Source organism: Spea bombifrons, chromosome 2 (assembly GCF_027358695.1).
Source record: "Spea bombifrons isolate aSpeBom1 chromosome 2, aSpeBom1.2.pri, whole genome shotgun sequence".
NCBI lineage: Eukaryota > Metazoa > Chordata > Amphibia > Anura > Pelobatidae > Spea > Spea bombifrons.
This window is the reverse complement of record NC_071088.1, coordinates 5,004,039-5,020,495: the sequence shown is the minus strand read 5'-3', so window position 1 is coordinate 5,020,495 and position 16,457 is coordinate 5,004,039. Positions and strand designations below refer to the sequence as shown.

At 43.2% G+C, this 16,457-nt stretch overlaps 1 protein-coding gene across 1 annotated transcript in view; it reads left to right on the top strand.

Moving 5' to 3' along the window:
• IGSF11 (immunoglobulin superfamily member 11) overlaps nucleotides 1–15,306 on the top strand; it is a 100,245-nt gene extending 84,939 nt beyond the window's left edge. The window contains exons 2-7 of the mRNA XM_053455448.1: nucleotides 9,147–9,310; nucleotides 10,136–10,343; nucleotides 11,602–11,757; nucleotides 12,983–13,105; nucleotides 13,471–13,618; nucleotides 13,884–15,306. Coding sequence (XP_053311423.1) covers nucleotides 9,147–9,310; nucleotides 10,136–10,343; nucleotides 11,602–11,757; nucleotides 12,983–13,105; nucleotides 13,471–13,618; nucleotides 13,884–14,328 — 1,244 coding nt within the window. The 3' untranslated portion in view covers nucleotides 14,329–15,306. The remainder of the gene's footprint in view (nucleotides 1–9,146; nucleotides 9,311–10,135; nucleotides 10,344–11,601; nucleotides 11,758–12,982; nucleotides 13,106–13,470; nucleotides 13,619–13,883) is intronic.
• Nucleotides 15,307–16,457: the final 1,151 nt, after the last annotated feature.

Genomic DNA, 16,457 nt, shown 5'->3' with positions numbered 1-16,457 from the left:
ATAGATGTTTCTCTTGTCATCTCGAAACAGTAAAGTAAACCTAAAGCAGGGGTCACTTAGACCTTAGTCTCATTGACTTCAATGTCAGCACTTTCATGCCATTGAACAACCAACACTAGCTCTGGAGCTGCAGCTTCTCCTAAAGCTAAGTGATTGATTAAATTTTTTTGTTACTATTCCCATACTCCCCATTAATTGGCGCAGGCAGCCTTTGTGGGAATATTGAGTTGGTACGCTTGTTGTGCCACCAAATCCAGTCTTTTTAAAGGCTTAAAATTCACTGGCTGAATAAAAAAGGAAAAGCGCCAGACTTAGGAGTTATTTCAGTTATTCCAAGAGCAGCGAAGGTGACGGTTTCTTCCCTTTAAGCGCCTTCTGCCATGGCTGGGGAAAGCAGACGTTTGTTCATAAATGAAAACACGTTTTAAATAAATGTTTCCATTTTTAACGATTAATACTCCCTTTAAGCCAGGTTTGCGCCGCATGAGTTATTTAAATGCCTCACCACCCCCCGGGCATGGCCCCGATCACTGCGCAAGTTCATTGGCCTCTTCGCGGCTCCATAAGCAGTCATCAGATCCGGTTATCTTAAAAGGATTTCTGTTATTGAAATGACTTCACTTGTTATTTTTCCCCCTTTGGGAAGGTGAGAACACAAGAAAAAAAACGGAAATTGACCATTTATTGCTTTTTTTGGCTCTGTGTATTTTTAACACTCGCCCACACATGTTTTATTGGTATACATCCAAAGTCTCCCTGTTTAAGTAGACAGTCCCTCTATGTCTATCTATGTCGACCTCCTTCGTCCTTTGATGCAGAGAATGTTTGCTGGATTTAAGTGTAAATAAAATCGATTCTTCTAAATGCTCCACTCGGTTACGCAAAAAGCTCTCAACAGGGAGCAAAGTCACATAAAAAGTCTTGGTAAAGCCACACCCATAGCCACACCCATAACCACGCCCATTAAACAAAAGTACCCCCTCTTTGGCCATTTAACATGTAAGCAAGAATGCATGAGAAATGTAACTATGTAGGAAATATATAGGTCATCAAAGTAGTACTGATCTCAGTGGATTACACACCAACATCAGCTGTACCGAAAATGAGTTCATTCCAGGCCATTAGAGGTCAGCCAGGGGTCAGTGATGTCATACACGCACAATCGTAGACCTCTGGCGAGGCTTGAGTGCAGCCTACCCCAAGACTGATTCACCAAGCCAGGCAGCGGATTGTGCTGCGGAAGCCCACTACCTCCGAAGACTGGACGGACGTTGCGTGAGAACTCTGGGTGAAGACCCTGTCAGTTGGGATCCAAACATCTGAGATGTCATGGCTGCTCAATCAGTACATTGTTACATTTTGTCTGCAGAGTTACAACAACATGGGGGTTCCTCCAGAGCACTTCTCGTCTCCCACTATTGCCCTGCATGCAAGGAGACTTGCCATTGCAGGCAACACCTGGGACAAGCCATTTGGCTAAGATCAAGTGTAGTACCTGTCCCCCCAAAGAGCTGATTATGTGGACATACTCCACTGTTGTGTATCTGGTGCGCCTGGCATGGCATGGTGGAAGTTTAACATAAAGCACTTCTTTTTTGCCTCTCCTGGTCCTTCATAGTTGGCAGGCGAAGAGTTTTTAAAATACCAGCTGCTGGGCTGAGGCCTTATAAGTCACTTCTCAAAAGGCACCTTTCCTTTGTGTCCACATGCCTATAAGTTTTAATTTTTAGTTTTTTTTGTTATTTATTTTATCTCACAGAAAAACACAATACATGGAACTGAATCTTTTTTTCACTTAAAATGTCAAAATATAGCCGAAAGGAGTTGCACAATTTTGGGATCTGTTGATCTACTGTTTCTCTTCCTGGAGCACATTTTCGGACACTCGCACTTTCTTTACTTGGACATGGAAACACCAGAACCTCGAGCCCTGTTATCTGGACTACATTGGTAAAATGTACTAGCCTGCTTTTAATTGAAAAAGAATAGACATTCTGTATCAAATCAGTAGTGTCCAGCTGATTCTGGGACACTTGGGTAGTATTAATTACTGTCAAGTTTGGTAATCTCGTTCTTTTCGCCAATGTGTACTAACATGCCCACAGAAGCTGCTACTACAGATGTCATGTAAATATTTCACCCCCAACCACTCATGCGATGGAGTATTTTTGCTAACCGTTCCAAGCGGAGAAATGTGTGAAAACACTCAGCATATGGAGTCTACATCGGCGAGGCGTATTTTGGACGCAATCCTGCAGTTTTAGGAATAGGGAAAAAAGTTAAGCCAGAAAACCTACTTAATTCGGCAAACCTTAGGCTATTTATTTCCTTTTCCTGTTAACATTCCGCGGTACCGACAGCATGCAGGATCGATACATTTGCTAGTAATTTCGGCCGGCAGTATGTTTCGGTTGTTTGGGGATTGTGTAAAAAGGGTGATCTCTAGGAAAGGATTGAAAAGAAGTCTGACCGCCATTGCAAACACAATATTCCCGCCGATTGGCCCATTCAGTTGGTTGCTATGGTGATAACAGCACTTTTCAAACTGTGCACTTTTAATACATAAACCACCTTTTTGTGAATTGGGTTCCTTGGCAAGCAAAATGGAATGAGCAGACACAATGTGACCTGTTGCCGCGATCATGGAAATTTAGGGGTTATTGTGTCTGTCTTCAGTCCCCACAAGCTTGTGGGGACCCCATTATCTACCCTTCCTCTCCCTGCCGCCCCCCCATTATCTACCCTTCCTCTCCCTGCCGCCCCCCCCATTATCTACCCTTCCTCTCCCTGCTGCCCCCCCATTATCTACCCTCCCCCCCCCCATACTTACCTTTCAGCAGTCCTGCGGTGAGTCTCCCTGCTTGGTCTCGGTGCCGGCTTGTAATGCTGAGCGCCGGAAATGACGTCATCTTCCGGCGCTCAACATTACAAGCTGGCACCGAGACTGAGCTAGAGGGCTCGCAGAGGAGAGAGTGAGGGGCGCCGAGCGGGTACTGACAACTTGATAAGTGAAAACCACTCGGCGCCCCTCACTCTCTCTTCTCGGCTTTAAAAAAAAAAAAAGGGCTTCAAAAGTGCCGCCTGGAACGGTTGCCCCACTCTGCTCCATTGTCGGGCCGGCCCTGACAATGAACATTACTCACGGAGGGTTAGGGTTACTCACAGAGTATTTTAATATGCATACTTCTATCCTGGGGATATCTGGAGCATTAAACTGTCCCTTTAATATAAATGTACTGCTGATAAAGAACAGATTAAATTTGCTTAAAAAATTTGCTTTTTAACATTATTTGGCAATGTTCTGCTCAATAAATTTTTAGGACACTTCTATTACTTACTTTATTAAGTACGGCGTTATCAGGAATAAATGAAGTTTATTTCATAGACCTCCTTCTTTGTTCTTTCGCTCTAAACAGTTACACGAACTCGAGTGAACACTGATGGCAGCCAGCGCTAATTTAAGATACGCCCGTAAATTAAGGAGAAATTGCCACCTCAGCCCTTTTACCTCACAGCGGAGTGATACCGAGTATTGATTTTACTGCTTGGGTCAGCAACTCGTATGGTGCCCGGAGTACATAAAATTTATGTCTAATTTTTAGTGCGCCTCGTCATCATTTTAGTGCCGTCCAAGGGAAATAAATCATAAACCCCACCATGCTGTAATAGGAGACAATTGATAATGGATATCTGATATCGATATGTAATTCTCTGCTTCGTGGAGTCACCATTTCTCCCCACTCAGGCTTATGATCGCGGCTCTGCCCGACTTTTAAAGGGGCCGTTAAAAGGACAGCTTGATGGCACGAGGAGCCTTTAGTTTCTGGACAAAATGCCTTTTCTAACTCTGGAAATCGGCTTTGGGAGGACATAGTACTGTATGAATTAAAGGGGCTGTTCCACCTATACATTTTTGTCCCTAAATACTTGACTTAAGTAACAGCACTTATTTTTTATGAGGCCCCTGGGTGGAACACCATCTTTAAAGAGACACTAACATGTAAGAATGACAATGACGGGAGTATCATGTGAATAACTACCCCCAAAACACCTACAACTCAGACCCTGTCCATCCCCAGTCAGGTCTGACCATTCCCTGAACTAATCCCCTCCTCAAGTATTTTGGGCCTAGCCTTACTCCTATACATGATTACCCCTACTCTATACATGATTACCCCTGCCTACTGCCTACTGAGGATAACACAGGGTTCTTCAACCCTTAAAGACATTTAATGTGGATGGAAACAGCAGGAAACAGTTAAAATAGTAAATCTCCCGCTCAGTTACATAAATGGCATAAATTAATAGGTCACTAAACATTTTTAGCCCCATACCCTACCCATACCTAAGTGTCCATCTTTGGCCATTTAACATGTTGGAGATTTGTACCTTGTGGTAGCCACATCTAGGACATTGGCATCACTGTGCTCTGATTTCTACCTCCTGGTGTCTGTCCTCGTAGAGCATCTGATTTATAATCCGGTTTATTTTAGCTTTGCCTTTTCTTCCTTATTAGCCAAATGTTTAAACATTGAAATTCCCAAGCGGGAATAATTTATGAGAATAAAAAGAAAAAGAAAAAAAACGTTCTCGTAACCGCCAGGAACATTGCTCCAGGCCGACACGTATTTAAATAAGGTATTCTGTGCCGTGCTAAGGCTGGGGTCCTCATCTTTTAAACATCTGAACAGATTGTGAAGACCTAACTTGTGCCAGGATACATTTGTGCCAAATCTCTGTTTTCAGCCCTCTTTATCAGACTTAGGCCTGTGTACCCACCTCTCAACATCGTATAACACTTATAAATGGGCAGACTAGATGGGCCGAATGGTTCTCATCTGCCGTCAAATTCTATAAATCTTATATTTAGAGCAGAATGTTAATTATTGAAGGAACCCTTCTTCCTTATTTTCATTGCCCCCCCCCCCGTCCTAGGGTAAGAAGTGTGTCGAGGATGGCGGCCCAATGTATTATCAGTAAAGCAAGGGACGAACCTCCCTGACTCCTTCAGAATTTCAGAAGAATAATACTCTCAGTCTTGTGTCACTGAAAGGGTTAAATAAGATGCCCATTAATACATAACATAAGCCACTTGTGTTGTGCATCTTGCTGCCCTGTCACACGGTTTAAGTTACCCCCTCGCCCTGATATGTCTGTGATAATAGCGCTACAGAGGACCTGCGTGTCTGGAAACAATCTCTAGCGCTAGAGGCTTATGCGCCGTTCGCTAAAACAATGCGGGGAGAGCAGAAAGCGGCTTCCAACTTCCTGCTTTAGATTCCAGTCTACACGGAGGATCATAGGAATGGAGAAAACAGTCGCATGAAATTCCCTGGCTAACCCAATGGTAGAAGACAGAGTTGGGAAATATAAATCTGGATGACTTAAAAATAGAACATGAATTAAAAATAACAACACAAGCAATGTATGGTTTTCAGCGGTTGCCAACCCTGAGAACTTGAAGCAGCCAATTAGTGGCAGCAAAGATCAGGTTCTCAAAAGACCCCTGCCGGTGGCATTCACCGACCCAGCGCTGGAGCAGACAGTAAGTATATCACATGGATACCTGGGAACTCTCTGGGTTTCGCCTGGAGCGCCTCTTCTCTGGGTCACTACGAGGAGGGATGTTGCTTTATGCCCCACTCCCTGCCCACTACCCCTCCAACAATGGCGTGTGTCCCACCACATTAGCGTGACCATCCCCTGTTGTCAGTAGGACTGTCCGCCACGTCAACGGGACCTCCTACATGCATCCTGCAAGGTGTTTAACACCACAGCCGGAGCCAGAAAGTTCCCAGGTATGATCGCATGCAAGGAGATGTGTTTGGCCTAAAATCTGCTAAATCCCCCCATGCATTCGCATAGTGGACACCGTGTTAATTTAAAGGAACTTCTTGGCCATCACATACATTAAAGTGCATATGATGGCTGGAGTGGCTTTTCAGAGCTGATTTCAATGCTGATTTCCATTTAACACGACATCAAAACATAATATAAGAAGATTTTTGTACATAGAATGCTTTTTCGCTTGATTTTTAAAACCTTTGGCTATCCATAACATTCTAGACTCTAACCTATATATATATATATATATTTAGTGGAGAAAAGGCTAATTTCTGCTAAGTACTCTAATGCCACGAGCGCTTTTGGTTCTGGAAAACCCAGTATGGATCATTTAACCGGATGGGCCCCGCGGGATCATTCAGCCGCGGACGGTTTCTTAAGGCATTAACATGGCTTAATTAATCCACGTTATAAAGTGCTCGGCGTTGACTTGCAGGATTTCTCTTCGCCCAAATATCTTAGTGAATCATAAATCACCTTTATGTAACGGAAATAGTCTTTTCTGAAATCGAATTGATCGTATATATAGGCGATGCCGGTAGAAGTCTTTCACGGATCAGGCACCTTTAGTTATATGTCCCTACGTCTGTCTTTTGGGGACAACCTGTTAAATATTGTATGTTTTAACCCTTTAGTTAGCATACCTTGGAACTTTTAGGGTTTTTCCCCCAGAATTTTTGCATCAATCTCGGGGTGCATAATTATTCCTCCTCCTTGTTATCCCCCCTATTGTTAAAGGCTGCCCTCTGTATAATGAGTGCATATGAAAGTACTAAGTCCGCACTTTCATTATGCATTCATTCAATGTACAACAAAATAAAGAAATTCCACTTACCTAAGTATGAAGAAGCTGCAGCTCCAATGCTGCATTTAGAACAACCCCCTTTACAGTTCAATGTTCTAAGCCATTGATTGGCTGCTTGGACCAGCCAATCAGCGGCAGAAAATAACTCCTATTGATATCAATGGGTGTAGAGTCTTTCCATGCATTTGCAAGGGGAACACCACGGAAATGTAAAGGAGCCAATCCATATATGTTAAGGCACAGTGGGAGTACACAAAGGACACAAAGCACTGTATAGCATCCTGTGGCCCTTGGCGGCCCTCATCTAGCCCGCCTAAAACTTGTTGGAATCGTAGCATAAATGAATGCATTCAAAATATCCTTGGATTTGGTTTAATGTTTAGCATTCGGATACAAAGTAACTAGTCAATGTATTAAGAGGTCCGTGCGGGGGGGGGGGGGGGCTAATGGTGGGCTTGAAGTAGTTAAATATCGTATGGTATAAAATCTGATGAGTCCTGTGGTTTCTCTGAGCCAGATGGGCTTGGATGAAAAGCACTGAATTCCGGTTCTAAAACATAAAGGGAGCGTGATGAGTGGCCCTCCGGGTTTCTGGCTATTATTTCTTATCTTGTAATCGCTTTTTTTTTTTTCCTTCTTCTTTTTTTCTCCCATTTATTTCCAGACTTTACTGGTCTCATGTACCTATAATGAAAGCTTTAAAACTGATAACAAATAACTCGGTCCCCTGGAAGGAAAAAGAAGAGGAAAAAAAAAATACATTTATTTTATGATTGAAAACATAATAGCCACATTATTGGTGCTACGGAACTGGAGCGGGGAAAAGTAACATTACTTCCTGCTGGCACTTCACTCATGAAAGGCTCCTTTTGACAAAGAGTCACTTCTGCAGAGTCGGAGGAGCAGTCAGACGATCGCCATGAATTACGGATTTTCCAGACAATCGTTCGGTCTCTTTTTTTTTTTCCAAGGCCGTGCTGATCTGTCTGAAAATATGCTTTTTAACTACATTTCTCCACAGTACAGCCTGTACTTGTTCAACTGTCTCCTAAAATTTAAAGATGTCCCTTTAACCGGGAACAGTCAAGAAAATTGCGCTACGCGGGGCAGAAATTATTCCCGGTTAAAGGGGCTATTCGACAGTAAAGGGACAGTTTAATGCCCCGGCAGCCTCACCGACAAAGTACTTCAATATGTGTTCCTCAAGCTTTTTTTAGATGTTTTTCAGGGACACCTGTGGTGGGGTTGTGGCTGGAGGAGAGAGTAGGGACATAGTGAGGAGTAGGAAGGCCATAGGTGGGTTCGGTTGGAGCCAGAGGCATGGACACCTGGCTACGACCCATGTGGGGATCTTAGCTGTAGGACATTGGTTGGTGGCCGCATGGGATCTACAATGGAGCCTAGACCTCCATTGAGTTTACAGGTTCCTGGAATCTCAGGGGAGAGCAGATGGTCTCCTCAACTGGCCCGTGATGACCCCCACTGCCCGAAAAAAGAGAGATAGAGCAGCAGATACATGGAACAGTGGGACGGTGCCAAAAATAGTTTTGACTGTTGTGAAGTATGCGATGCTGTCACAAAAGATTATATTTTAGACTTGTACGCTCGGATTCATTTGAATTTTAATGAAATTTGACAATTTTGTTATTTTTTATTTGCATTTCGTTGCTTCTTCACTCTCACACTCTCTCTCTCATACCCTCATTCATTCGGAGTGAGAGTATGAATGAGAGTATGAGAGCCTGAATGACAACGAATTTTGTTTCCGAATGGAAAAAGCTCTCTCCGAATTTAATCCGAACGGAAATTAAATTTGTTGTCTGAAAACGAAACATGTTTTTTTTGGTCCATTTGCACTATTTTAAGTGGTCTCAGGTCCGCTTATTGGCCGAATCCTCGGATATTCTCGTCTTTCTCCTTCTCTGACTTCTCTTCAGACAGCGGCGCAGAATATGTTCAGAAATAATAGAAATATTAACGCGAGAGATGCCTGAATCAAAGTTTCGCTCTATAATTTATATAACGGGACAGGCCAACCAAAAAGCCGTGATCTACTTGCCCTTAAAATAACTTAGAATGGGCATAATTTGATAGGGTTGGTCCTTTTTTGCCGTTTATCGTGTAATAAGATGCCACCAGCGGGATACACGCGAGAGTTTTATTACTTAAACAAGGTTAAAGCAGATCTGTTCCCATCTTACGGTTCTGTGCACTAAATAAATAATACTAACAGTATATATATTTATTAGAAACCCACCTTATATGTTAACCATGGAGGCAGCCATCTAAACCACTGAATGATTATTCCTCCCCATTACGTTACGTCGCTGATTGTTGCTGATTAGTTAAGGCAGCCTTTGTGAGATTTGGGGAGGTGAAGGGAGAGAGCTCCAGGGCAGGACATTGTCTGGGTAATTCTGGCTTTGCCACAGGCTGCCACCGATCTCAGCCTCCGTTATGGTCATCTGTTCTAAATCCTCTCCGTCTTAACTTTCAGGTCTAGTGACGCCGCTGCAGGTGATTATGGATAAGGAAAACATTCAGGTGGCGCGCGGCCAATCCGCCGGCCTTTTCTGCTCGTTCACGACCAGTGCGGCCCTTACAAACCTCAACATCATCTGGACGGTGACCCCCCTGTCCAACGCCAACCAGCCCGAGCAGGTAATAAAAAAACCCCCAAAACGTCCTCGTTATTCAGAATTTACAGAATCTGTGTTTATTATCTGGATTGTTTAAACCCTCCGACGGGGTCGGTGTGTCTTAACTATGCCCCCTCCCTGGATTCGGGGCGATACGACCCATCTATTGACAAAAAGTAAAACCGGAGTCCTCACTGCAGGAGTAACTGCTGCTTTCTCGCATTTTTTTATGCATGTCCAAATTTTCGATCCATTGTACAGCGCTACAGAATATGATGCCGCTATATAAAACAATACATAATAATAATAAAATAAGCCACATTTATCAGCATTTTATTTAGATGCACTTTAATTAGAGAGTCTTACTTCCGAATAATTAAATGTTTGGATACATTTTAACATTTTGAGTTTCAGGAGAGTTGACAGACTTTAGCAAACCATGCGTTGCTTATTAGTTTTATTCATCGATTAAAGTTCTGCCTTCCAGCAGAGGTGGTAAAGACTAATACAGCGAGGGGATTTAAACATGCATGGGATAGACATACGGCTCCTGAATCTAAGACGAGACCAACGACTGATTAAGGTTTGAGTCTTTACAGCAGGAAAAAAACGGGCGAATAGACGGGGGGCCGAATGGGGCCGATCTGCCATCACATCCTGTTTGCAACAGAAGGTATTTTTAACCTTTTGTGTGCCAGAAGATGTAGCAGAAATGAAAAACTGGTATGTGGCACCAAAAGTCTTAAGATAATAAAAAAATGAAATAGCTCATAAAAAATGTCGTGAAAGTTCTGTTATTTCTAAAAATGCTCCAATAACTCGTGTCCTTTTTCCTTCTTTTTTTAAGATTATTATTTACCAAGGTGGACAGGTCTTCACCAACGCTGCTCAGTTCCACGGACGCGTTGGGTTTATGCAAACCATGCCAAGCACCAATGCCTCAATCTACATTAACAACACCCAGCTATCCGATACAGGAACGTACCAGTGCATGGTCAACAACCTGCCCGACCGCGCCGTCCGCAACATAGGAGTCGTCGGCTTTACCGTTTTAGGTGAGCAAGAACACAGCCACAGGAAAAAGAAATAAACAAAGTGCTTTAACCCCCTAAAACCTTCATGCCGTCCTATGCCAAAAATCTAGATATATAGATATATAGAACGTCATGAAGAAAGCAGCGGTGAGCCGGTCCTCGGGAACCGGCATTCATTTTCCCCAAGGAAAGTGTAAAAATGCTGAAAAAGTCTCAGGTTTTTGGGCAAGGACACCCTCAATAAAGAAGGGGTTAAAAGTCACATATAAGTATATGTCTAATGTTGGGAAGACCTCTTTTCTTTCTGCAGCATTCCCCGTTGAACCCGTTACTTTTCTGCTCTCAACCGGAGAAAAAAAAAAAAAGAGTGTTTTCACGTAATTCTATTAAAAAAGGGGTTAAATTCTACTAATAACAGCAGCTTATATTTCATGAGTCAATGCGACAAAGTCTTTTTATCTTGTTTATTTTATTATCAATATACAAATGCTATTTCTTTATCACTTTATTTTTTTAGGCATTTTGTAGGTTTTGCAGGTACAGTCTATACATGCGCTATACATATAACATACAATCTCATATAATGTGCTGCTAACGCGGCAGGGCATTCCCCTCATTGGCATTCAGGTTTTTATTTCGCTGTCTCGGTCATCAAATACAATATGTTAAAAAGTCTGATTTACCACAACCAGGAACCATTAAAATCTAATGACACCATTAAAGTCTATTTGACCCATTGAGGTTAACGGAGGATGCAAAGCAGTTTCCAAATAACTGGGGCCACAGGAGTGTGTATATATTCTATGCGACCAGCAGCCATTTTTAATGTGCCGCCATCTGCTGGGTGAATTAAGTTGTTTTATTTTTGTAGAGAATTTCATTTTTTTTAGTTAATAGGGACTGGGGATATTATTATTTAAATTACGATCATATTGCGGGTTGAGATTATTTTTTTTGCGAGTTTCAGATGAGAACATGCAAGTTCAAATTGAAAGGCACATACCTTTGCATTCCCTCGCAAATAACTTGCATATTAGTGGCAAACTCTGACTATTTACCAATGCGACTGACCCCAATGGACCCCCAGGAGGTCAGCTATCTCTCCAGAGACTGGCAATTAACCGTTTAGTTGGGGATAAAATATAACCCGCAATCTTAGACAGTCTAGGGGCCACATTCTTGGGAAATACACACAGCAACCCAGATTTAGAACATTTCTAAGTGGAACGGCACCTTTAACAGGCTATTGACGTACTATTACATCATTGTTTTTCCCCAGTGCCTCCTTCAGAACCGCTGTGCAACGTTCAGGGGTCCTTGGATATCGGCAGTGATGTAACTCTGACTTGCAGCTCCGAGGAGGGGATTCCCAGGCCCACGTATATTTGGGAGAAGCTGGACAGCGCCCCCATTCTTCCCGCTTCTGTAATGCAAGGTGGGTCCGCTGAACAAAAAAAAAATGTTATGCTTTCACATGCAGGAACTTAACAAAATATCTTAATGCCAACTAAGAAAACGTTCATGGTTTTAGCACATTAACCCATTGACGTCCAGGAACCAGTAAATTACCTAGGTTTCTTCAGCTCGTTAAACTATAACGTGTAATATTTGTGAAAAAGGTGGTATAATAATTATTTACTGAATACGGGAAAATCTATAACTGTATTTTTTTACCTCTCCTATGAAAAATGTGTTTCTGTCCTCGCGCTCCTTTCTGAGGTCTGTTATATCAGAAGATGATGTGTAAGAATGTCAATTCAGTTGTCTAGAATCTGCTGACAAGAGCTGCAGCTCCTGGAGCATAAAACCAACGGATCTGCGTATATCATAAATCTTACAAATTATTCAGTACGTAATGATTCGGTTTAATGTAACTCATTTTGGAGCGGGGCCCGTGGCTTCGCGTGCGTTTCAAAGAGTTGGATATGACAAAGAACCGAATGAATGAATGAATGAATGTCTCCCACATTCATTATTTCCAGCGACCCTTCGTTTTAATTGGATATGTTGATTGTAAAATGCTGCAAGGCAATTATATCGCTTGTTCTTTTTTATGCGCGTGTTGTATGTAGGGTGTATATAGTTAGAATCATGTATGTATGTTCTGCTCTTAAAGGGAAACTTCGTTACCTTCATGTTAAAGATCCTCAACAAAGGATGCAATACTTTAATATGCATTCCTCAAAACATAATGTCTTTAGGTAAAGCTCCAGCTCTCGAGCTGCAGCAGAACACCTCCTCCGTTGTCTTGGTTGGTTCCTTGAAGCAGCCAATCAGAGGCAGGAAGGTGATCCCATCCAATGGGAGCGCTTTCTGCTCATAAGGGGGTTTCGATGAGCCAGTGGTGGAGCAGACTGTGGCCCCAAGCTAAATATGTGGGTGATGGGCAGAGGGGCAAACACATATGGAAAAATACCCCCCCCCATGCATTTGGAAGGAGGACACTCGGTTATCGTATGCCTTAAATTCCATTACTGGAGTGTCCCTTGATTCCAAAACTTGACATTCCCCATTCTTAACTTCAAAAAGGCTGATAAGATATATCATTTGTGTGTAATGTCTCTTTAAATACCATAATATAATTTGGTAAAGAAGAATTTGTATATGATTTGGAATGGCTAACATTCTTTTTTTATTATTATATTCTTTTTTTTTCCCAGACCAATTTCAGGGGACAATTTTGTTGAGAAACATCAGCACGGCGTCGTCGGGGCGCTACCAGTGCGTGTCATCCAATCTCATGGGCGCCAGAACCTGCCTTCTAGACCTGCAAGTCGTGGCCCGTAAGTCCTGTCATGCTGCTGCTTCCGATTCGTGACTTTAGACGCGGTCCCCCGTTTGTGTTTTATATTATACACCCTCCTGGGTATCAAACCCTATAAAGCACCTGACGTTACAAAAATAACAAGGTGTTGCTGTGCCAGGGGCTAAATTGCGCCTGCGTTATACACTGCGCCGCTCCGTTACCTAATCGCTCGCACGTCACCCTGAATATATATAGAGATTATCATCATTATTATGATTTTTGCCCATGGGCACCCATCGCAGTCCCCCAGAAAGTATCAGCCTGTGGCCCTTTTGTTATTATCTGTATATAGTCATCACGGCGTGAAATGATCAATGATTTTGGCTGTCATTGTACTCTCAGCTCAGCACCAAAGCGTGGGACTCATTGCCGGAGCGGTGGTGGCCGCGGTGTTGGTGTTGATACTCTGTATCATCGTGGTTGCCGTGGGGTTGTCCTACTGGAGGAACAAACATAAAGACGAGGAGGATGAGATCCCAAACGAAATCAGGTATCTCGTAGCCGTGGCGGGTCTTTGTTTCAATAGGAAATATTTGGGTGCCAACGGGATGGGGGCTGCTTTGATGAACTCGAAGCTCTCCATGCGACAACAGGACCACCGAATCACCGATAATTCATAGACGCGAAGCAGAGGAATACTTTGTATCAAACTGGTTGCTGAATCTCACAATCGTTTAAAGGTTCTAGCTTTCTTTTGCCACCAAATTTCCCAGAAGATGAATAACGTGCTGATTTTATTATACTTCTTTTTCTAGAGAGGATGATCTTCCACCCAAATGCTCCTCGTCTTCCAAGGTGTTTCACCCCGACGCCTCCTCCTCTGAACACGAGACTCTGACGTCAACCAACACCTACAACGGACACTACTGGCCCAACGGCAAACCTAACTATACCAGCGGGTCTTATGTGCACTATAACTGCAACGGCTGTCGCCAGCCCTCGGGTCGCTCAGCCGCAGGTCCTCATCGGGCAACGTATGCCAACGGTGGGCAACCAGTTCCAGGTCCTCCAAAGACATTGGTAGTTACAGCTAACACGGCGCCATCCCCTAAAGCCGGAACGAGGAGCAATGGCACGGTCGGTAGGAAAGCAAAGCCCTCCCAAACGAGGTCTTATGCCGTGAGCCAAGCCACGCTGGAGAGAATAGGCGCTGTGCCGGTGATGGTACCGGCCCAGAGCAGAGCCGGATCTTTAGTATAAGACAGGAATAGAGTTCTGCAGCGACAAAAAAAAGAGAGCGATGTTAGCGTATGGGCTGTTAGGAACCTTTCCTTGTTCCTCTGTCAGTTCCTTTCCTCTGGGCTGTCAATTAACGCTGGAACAAGCCAATCAAATGCTCTCGGGGGAGAGGACAAAACCCTCGGACACGGAATAAAAAAACGGGGAAAGGCAGGCGGTTTGCAGAGATTAGAACTCATCCTCGCAGTGCCAAGCACAGCCCAAGGGCTTCCAGCGCAGAATAGCTTACGTGCCTCCCTCGCTCTCCCCCAGACCTTCACACACATACCCATTAATGGCTTTATTTTTCTAACACCTGCCTTGTTCGGAATATATATATATATACGTGTTTTGCGAATGGAGATGGTGCTACTGGTCCCCTTGCAGAACGCCTGGTGGAATAATCCAGAGCGTATGGGTCACTAACCTGAAACAGGTCTGTCTCTCACTATAGCACTTTACCAAGGTCCACGTGGAACATGGTCTACAGATTCCCGCACAAAGGAACCGGGGGCAAGATGATGGAAACCGTAGGACGACTCCTTGACTCAAGCGGCCAAGGCTCAACCGAGTGGGAATCGCTGAACTAAAACACTTTCATACCCGATCTGAGTTACCCTAGGTCATTACTACAACGCTGAGAGCTTATTCTGAAGTCTCATTACTATTACTTTTGCGTAATTTAAACCCTTTTCGCATATATTTTCACCGTTACCTCTAGTTATTTAAAGGTTGTACAACAACCAACCAAAGTTGGACAAGCCTCAGACACCTTCCTCCATTTTTTTTTTGCTTGTGTTTAACTTTTAGCTGAATGTTTAATTATTTGCTGTTTTTTTTCTTTCTGTTCTCTTTCGTCGTTCAGTTGGGGCCCCAGATAGGGTTTGGGAATGAAAAAATAAATAATATCCACCTCCAAGGTGACCATAAAACATGTGATATAATCCATCTTTCGCAAAGTGATTGGACAGGAAACCCCGTGTTTGTTACAATGTTATCTGTTTTTTGTTCCACTGCTATTCGCTTGTAATAGAAATATCTCCAGAATTGGGGGTAGTCTGATGGCTTCTCTAAGCTGCTGGAAAGGAACCGCTTGTTTGAATTACTGGAATCTCCGCGTAGCATGTCTCCTAAATGGAGTTTGCCGATTTTAAGCCCCCCCCGATCTTGGGAGAACCTGCGCACGTGTTGAATCTCATAAGGCAGGTTCCAGAAATAATAAAAGAAATGTATCTGTAGGAAAGTTACTTTGTAGTCTCCTCGGGTCCCCCGTCGGACTGTTACTGCCCTTGGTCCCTTTGGAGCATGTTATTGAAGGAGCCAAGACCCTCATTGAGTATGTCATCCCGCAATAGGCCGCTGTGGCAGCTGGTGCATCATTATGGTCTTTTTACGGAGAGGATATTAAATAGCTTTTAGTCTCGGACCGTTAAACCGGCCATTTTCAGGGTGTCTGGGTTCCATTTGTTAGAATAAATATTCAATCTATGCATTACGGGGTGACAGGTTGTGTCGCTCAAAAGATACTTGGCATGGATAAGAAAAAAGAATCTAAATACCGTTTGATCTATACATTTGCAAGTAAACTGGCCAGTACGATGTACAGCTCAAGAGGTTCTTTAATGCGCTCCCAGTATACATTCTGCAGGCAGATTCTAAGGAATCCTTTCTCCGGGATTCCCAAATTCCATGAATGCGGATTGGGTTCTAAATCAGCGGAGTATTTATTTGTTGCAGACAAACCCTGTTATAACCGCAAAATATATTCATTGTCATTTTTTTTATTATTTGGTTTTATTAGTAATGCAAAGTATTTTTAGGGATATTTCCGCCAAGGTCAGATACCATTACTGATTATATCAAGTCAGGTTTCTCTGGAGAAGAAGCTCTCCAATGTATCACGCCTTTGTGTTCCTCGTTTTAGTAGAATAACAGGAACTCGCCACTTACAGCATCACTTCATACCCCTTACAACATTTTATTCACGTTCTTAGTCTGTGGTTCAACCTACCTTCCATACAGCCTTCTTTCTGACCTTCTTCCATTACACGTCCAGTAGCCCTTCTCACCCTTACCACCCCTTCAACTATTAACTATTTAACAAACAGGTA